At 41.0% G+C, this 7369-nt stretch overlaps 1 protein-coding gene across 1 annotated transcript; it reads left to right on the top strand.

The window, feature by feature from the left end:
- Positions 1-6412: 6412 nt before the first annotated feature.
- LOC109115317 (secreted RxLR effector protein 161-like) lies at positions 6413-7141 on the top strand. Its single transcript, XM_019199222.2, has one exon. The coding sequence runs from the start codon at positions 6413-6415 to the stop codon at positions 7139-7141; it is 729 nt and encodes a 242-aa protein (XP_019054767.1).
- Positions 7142-7369: the final 228 nt, after the last annotated feature.

The following is a 7369-nucleotide window of genomic DNA, read 5'->3' as shown; positions in this document are numbered from 1 at the left end:
TATGAAACCTTATGGTTACAACATATAGATATCTTCACTAAGATGTCCATTCAAGAACACAATTTTGATATCCATTTGCCAAATTTCGTAATCATGGTACGCTGCTACAGCTAGCAGGATCCTAATGGATTTAAGCATGGCCACCGGCGAAAAGGTTTCCTCATAATTGATTCCTACTTTCTGAGTGTACCCTTTTGCCACAAGACGAGCCTTATAGGTCTGAACCTTACTATCAGGGCCCTTCTTCCTCTTATAGATCCATTTGCAATCAATTTCTTTTACCCCAGGGGGCGGATCTACCAGAGTCTAGACTCCATTGGTCTTCATTGAGTTCACCTCAGCTCTCATGGAATCTACCCACTTCAAGGAGTTTGTGTCCAACATAGCTTCTGTATAAGTCACGAGATCCTCCTCACTGGTCGTGGCTTCCACCAAGTAACTGTCCTAGTCATAGTCGAAACGAACTGGAGGCCTGGAAACCTAGGTAGATCTTCTAGGTTGGTCATTTACTAGAACTTGTGGGACATCTCCCACTACCCTTGAGCTCTCCTCATCAAGAACAACTTCTTGATGATGATTGTTCAGGATGTAATCATCTTCCAAGAAATGGGCATTTCGACTACAGAACACCTTCTGTTCTCCTAGGTCATAGAATAAGTAACCCATAGAGCCTTTAGGGTAGCCTATGAATAGGCAACGGTTGGTCTTGGATTCCAATTTGTCTGCACTCATTCTTTTAACATGTGTCGGACAACCCCAAATCTTCAAGTGTCTCACACTTGGTTTCTTACTAGTCCAAAGCTCATAGGGAGTCTTCGGAACTGATTTGGTTGGAACCCGGTTCAGCATGTATATCGCAGTCTCTAATGCGTAACCCCAAAAGGATGTGGGTAACTCTGAGTGTACAAGAAGTGATCGGACCATATCCAATAAAGTCCGGTTCCTCCTCTCTGACACACCGTTTAGCTGTGGTGTAGCAGGAGGAGCTAGTTGTGATACTATCCCATTGTCCTTTAAATAGTCACTGAATTCGTTAGAGAGATACTTGCCACCTTGATCCGATCGAAGGGTCTTAATTTCTCTCCCTAACTGCTTCTCGACCACTTGTCTGAACTCTCTGAACTTTTCAAAGGATTCAGACTTGTGTCTCATTAGGTACACGTAGCCATACCGTGAGTAATCATCGGTAAATGTTATGAAATAAACGTGTTGGTTACATGTCTTAACACTCATGGGACCACATACATCAGTATGTATAAGGTCAAGCGTGCCTGTACATCTTTCAGGCTTAACGTTAAATGGTCATTTCGTCATTTTACCTTGAAGGCAAGGTTCATAGGTTGGAAGATCTTCTATAGTTAGAAAATCCAAAGGACCATTCTTTACCAACCTTGTGATATGATCTATATTGATGTGGCCAAGTCGGTAATGCCACAGGCACGTGGGATTAACTGTATCACGGGTTCTTTTCTTGGGGATATCATCTGACGTAGTTTCGGTTATGTTAGTTTTCAGAGAATGATGGAGAACATAGAGACCATTCTCAAGTTTTCCATATGCGAGGAATTTGTTATTTCTTTTAATTTTTAATAGTAATTATATTACTAAAGAGAACAAAATATCCATCCACACAATTTTGAAACAGAAATCAAATTTCTTCTCAAATTAGGTACATAAAGACAATCTTTCAGTACAATAATTCCTTCTCTGAAAATTAACACTTGCAAAAGTCCCCAAGTAAAGAGTCACCTCTCCGTCACTCAGTCTTCTGCTTGTCTTGAACCCCTATAGTGAGTTACACGCATGAGTCAAAGCCCTGGAGTCAATACACCAAGAAGCAGAAGTTACCAACAAATTGGTTTCTATGACAAAGGATTCGAAATTACCTTGTTTCTTGGACTCCATTACCTTGTTTCTTGGACTCCAGGTATTGAGAACAGTTCTTCTTCCAGTGGTCGGCCTGCTTGCAGAAGTGACAAGCATCTGATGCTTTGTCCTTCCTCTGCCTTTTGGACTTAATAGCTTTCTTTTGAGGCCTTTTCTTTGCCTTCCTCTTCTTCTAGCCCGATTTACCAGCTTCAACAAACATGGCAATGGGCTCATCCTTCTTGATTAGTTCCTCGGCCCTCTACAACATATTGTTGAGTTCCTGAATGCTAACATTTAGCTTATTCATGTTATAGTTCATGATGAACTGATTGAAGGAAGGAGGAAAAGAATTTAGGATGGCGTCAACCTTAGTGACATGATCAAGCCCGGATCCAAGAGCCTCAAGTTCATTGATGTATCCCATCATCTTAAGACAATAGTCATGAACTTGCTGGTTCTTGGACATCTGCGCGGTCATGAACTGTTTCAAGACCTTTTGACGAGTAGAACGATTCTACTCCTCATGCATCATCCTCAGACTGTCTAAGATATCCTTGGACAATTCGATCTGATCAAACTGTCGTTGTATAGGATTGTCTAAGGATGCTATGATGTAGCAACGGGCAAGGGAATTTTTCTCTTCCCACTCTTGATAGTCCCTCCTACGGGCCTCAGAAGCCCTATCACCCGGACGGTTTAAAGCAGGGTTTTTAACTACTTTGTCCAATTTTTCGGACATCAAGACAAGCATAAGGTTACGATACCAGTCAGCGTAACTTGGGCCCTTAAGTTTGTTGTCATCCAACAATTTTGCGAATTGTCCATTTGCCATTTCTGATTAAGGGCAAAGCAATTATTAGTCCACAACCTTATTTGATTCATGTTATCTACATAGATATGGTTTTTAATCTATATTCTATTTCCACTTATTCATCTATGAGATTTCCCTCCTATCTCAGTGACGGAAACTGCGAATTATGTCTCTGGAAATGTGGGAAATCACATACGGTGCATGGAGCCAACTGTTTTAGCTGCATAACCCCACCACCTTTCTGTGAAGGATCATATCCACTCATCTTATGAGCTTTCCCTTTGGCCTTTGTCAGACAAGGTTCATTGACATTTTAGGTTAAACATTTTTGTCCAGTGAGTGCTCACCCATCATATTCGTGAACGTCAAGGTACTATGAGAGAGTCTTCCATTTTAGGATAGGCCCCTCCCACATCGGTCTGTGATGCCCCTATCATCTTATGAAATAATCCAACAGATCCAGCAACAAATGGATAGCCCAATTTTATGGTGTGTTTCCTCATTACTGAAGGACCCATCTTCATGCTAATGATGGAAGGCCTTTAGAGAGTTCATCATATGAATCTCCCTATCACATGCACTCATATTTCAGTGGAGGGAACGAAATATTAAACCCTAGTTTAATTTAGGTCAAACCAAAGTGGCTCCCACTAACTTTCATAAAGCCAGATTTAGATGGGCCCTAAACGGTTAGGGTTCCGCACGGTTCCTCTTGGGGAGGAAGCTGGTGTGGCGCCCACCATGAAGGGAGATCATCCAATGATCTTAAGGACACCATGGCAATGATGTGCATTCAGCCATGGTGTGCGCAAGAGCCACTATCGAATCAGCATGGGTCAAGTACTTATGGCCCATGAACGTTGCACATCACACATCCATACATCACATGCAGAAACATCATAATTGATCCAATCAATTAATAATTGTAAAACCCATAATTAAAGCCCATAATTATCCATAATATTACTGATTAATATTATCTAGGTATATGGGCTGAATTGCAATGAGCAGTTCGGCCCATATAGCTTTTATGCTGAAATTGGGCTAAAGCAGTTTTAACACATTAAAACTGGGTTTTACAGGTATGGGCTGAATTGCATCTTGCAATTAACCATCAACTCCTGGACCCATATTTGAAAAATTAGGGCTGAGAACAGCCCCCATCAAACCACATATTCGGTTCAACCAGTTTGGCCCAATCTGGATCGAATGGGTCTAGGGTTTGATTTTTAATTCAAGAACATGATCTGAAATTAAATTACTGAAACAAGACATTCAATAATCTGTAAGAAGGTTGTTCGTAGGCCGAACTCTAATCTACGAAAATCTCCTCCTTGCATTTTTTGCTTCAATTTTGAATGAAATAAAATAGAAAACCTAATTTCTATTAATATTACATTAAAATTGAAATCCTATACATTCTATCTAAAAATAAAAAAAAAGTATTATTTACAGACCAAGAATGCAAAAGAACAGCAAAAAACGCAGATTTCTTGCGCCATTAAAGATTTCAATCTCCACTGTACGAACAGCGCAAAAAACAAGAAAAATATGCAGAACAATTCTAAATATAATTCAAATTTATAAATATTTAATTTCAGATCAATCGCCCAAAATCTGGGAACCGATTTCCCAGAAAATCGCTAATCTGCGCAAATCGGGTATAACGCCTTCTGCCCATTTGCGCAGTTGCAGATCTGGTTTAATTTTGGTTCGAGATTTGAACTAGCTCTAATACCACTGAAGGGATGAGAGATCCACCATATGGATGGCCAAACCCTACAGGAAGGTTGGGCGAAATTTCAAAAATTTCTCTCTCTCCCATGTGGGAATCGCATTCCCTATTTTAGAAAACTGCATTTTCAATGATCAATCTTGAAACCAAACCGGACCAGATCTGAAACCAAAAGGTAGGAGAGGGATATACCTGATATGGAGTAATAGTAACTCCCAATGAAGGTGTTCACGTCCAAGGAGAAAAACCAAAGATTGCTCCCACTGAAGATGACACAATGTGAGGTGGAGCAGAATCAGCAGGATGGCTCTTCAGCAAGAACCAAATTCTTCAGCAAGAATGTAATGGAGGGCTGGTGAGCACGACTTCAGATTACCTTTTCTACCAAAAGGTAATATCAAGAACCTTTCTTGATCACTCCCATAGGTGGAGATTGAACTGACAGGGGCGACAAGAGCAGGAAATAGTAGAAGACAAGAGCAGTCAAACTGCAGATTCTTCTCTCTTTGTAACCTGTGAATTGAGTATTGTGTGTTGGAGGTTCTCCCTGCTCCTCTATTTATAGCCTTTAAAAAGAGCATCTCCTAATTTCATTAGGAGTTTCCAAATCCAAATCTTGTATTTGGATCTGGACTCTCTTTAAGAGATAAGAATAACCCCTTATCTTATCTGCAGATAAAGATCAACCTCCCTAATCAAATTAGGAGTTTCCTGATCCAAATCTTTATTTGGATCTGGACTCTCTGAGTGGATAGGGATAATCCCTTATCCCGTCTACTGATCTAAATCCCAGAACCACCCCTAATTAATAAGTCTTATTAAGCCTGTTCGAATTGGGCTATTGGCCCATTAAGTCTATGTGCTCTCTTAACCTCCTAACTACTACCCAGTTGGCTATCCTTGTATGGCGTGGGACACAAACATTGATCTACACATCAGCCACATGGGTTCTACCCAGCCTCTGTTACAAGGCCTAGCCGAATTCACTGTAGGAAACAGTGAACCCTGAGTCCATCACCATGGGCTCTTAATGGGCCCGACATTTACACTAAATGGTCCTTGGGTCAAGCCACCTTATAAAAACCCATGGACTGTGGGCAGATGCAAGATTAGCTCATGTATAAACCTCAATGGTCTTACACTTAACCTCTCAGCCCATAATGATCAAACACTGCCCGACAAGAGAGGACCTCTCCCTCGACTGCAAGGTACAGTGCTGCACTCTCTACTCACATAGATCCCGGGAATTAAAACCTTTTGCAAACATTTTGAAACCATAATATATATATATATATATATATATATATATATATATGTATATCTTTATATAAATATATTTTGCAAAACAAATTTCAACGGTTGAAATCGACTGCTGGCAGTTTTTGTTTCCATCAGAGAGAGTGCATCCCCAATCATTCACTTTGTCCGACAAAGGGGCTGATCCTGTCACTATGATCACCCACTCAGATGAATTTTCGGACTGTCCCAACATACACAAGTTTTGACCCCCTCTAAGGATCTCACTGATTGGCATATCAAAGACAGCCCAATCCGACATCTAGTACAGTATCATAATTGAGTCTAGGGGTCATGTGTAGCATTCCAGTTTTGCCCATCTATCTCTAAGGTCCAAGGCAATAATGGAATTCTGGTCTGGTTCAGGGTTTCAAAAAAACCCACACTGCATTTACCTTAGGTCTCACCCTGCCAGCTGAGACAAGCCACCCCAACCAACTTGGCGGCACATCAGTATCAGCCTTGGCAAGATAAATCTCCCCAGATCTATCCAATGGCTGTGAAGATTCTAGACTAACATGATTCTCATATGTGTCCAGTTTAAGGGTATTACACAGAAACACACCATGATGACATGAACCAAATAAGTATTTTATTCATTTGCATTAAATGTCATAATGTACATCATTCTGATTGGAGCTAAGGGCATACACTGTCTAACAGAATGTGGGCTGACAGATTGCAAACCCTCTCCCATACCCATGGAGCAGCAACGTCACTTTATTGATTCCACTAACCCTCTTCTTGAAGATCCAACCCGTTACCGTTGCCTTGTGGGCCGTTTAGTTTATCTAACTGTCACAAGGCCTTACATTAGTTTTGCTGCTAACTGCCTTAGTCAACACATGCAAATGCCAAGACAAGAGCGTCTTGATGCCGCCCTTCGTGTTGTTCGATATCTGAAGGGTACTTTCATGAATGGCCTTTTTTTCAATGCTATGAGTGAACCCATGCTATGTGGATATTGTGATTCTGATTGGGCTAGTTGCCCACTAACACGGAGATCTACTACCGAGTATCTTACTTTGTTAGGAACTTCACTACTCTCATGGAAGACAAAAAAGCAGACTACTGTTTCTCGGTCCTCCACTGAAGCTAAATATCGTGCCATGGCCACTAGAACTGCTGAACTCTTATGGCTGAAAAGAGTCCTTCATGACTTAACCATCAACACCCCCGCCATGCAATTACGTTGTAACAGCAAAGCGACATTTCACATAGCTGCTAATCCCATGTTCCATGAACATACTAAACACATTGACATCGACTGCCATTTTGTATGCGAACATGTCCAAAGTGGTGAAATAAAAACATTACATCTGCCTAGCAACTCTCAACCAGCTGACCTCTTTACAAAGGCTCTTGGATCTGACAAGTTTCATCATCTAGTGACCAAGTTGGGCATTCAAGTCCTTCACGCACCAACTTGAAGGGGGGGTGTTAGCATATACTGACTGTTGTTACAACAGTCGTAACAGAAAGCCTCTTGCATTCTAACAACCATCCGACAGCTGGCCCTCAATCACTTGACAGTTGGCCAAGTTGGCCCATTTGTCCAAATCAAATATATTTGTATATATATCTACCATCTATCTTAATGAATTAATTTAGAGTTTCTCCCTCTGTTTTTTTTTTTTGCATCTGATAGCATTTTACAC

Source organism: Nelumbo nucifera, chromosome 2, assembly GCF_055504915.1.
Source record: "Nelumbo nucifera cultivar China Antique chromosome 2, China Antique-T2T, whole genome shotgun sequence".
Classification (NCBI taxonomy): Eukaryota; Viridiplantae; Streptophyta; class Magnoliopsida; order Proteales; family Nelumbonaceae; genus Nelumbo; species Nelumbo nucifera.
This window is presented reverse-complemented; position numbering and strand designations above follow the sequence as displayed.

Excerpts from the sequence above, each read along its gene's own strand:
- LOC109115317 (XM_019199222.2), top strand. The coding sequence starts at position 6,413 with ATGGAGCAGCAACGTCACTTTATTGATTCCACTAACCCTCTTCTTGAA.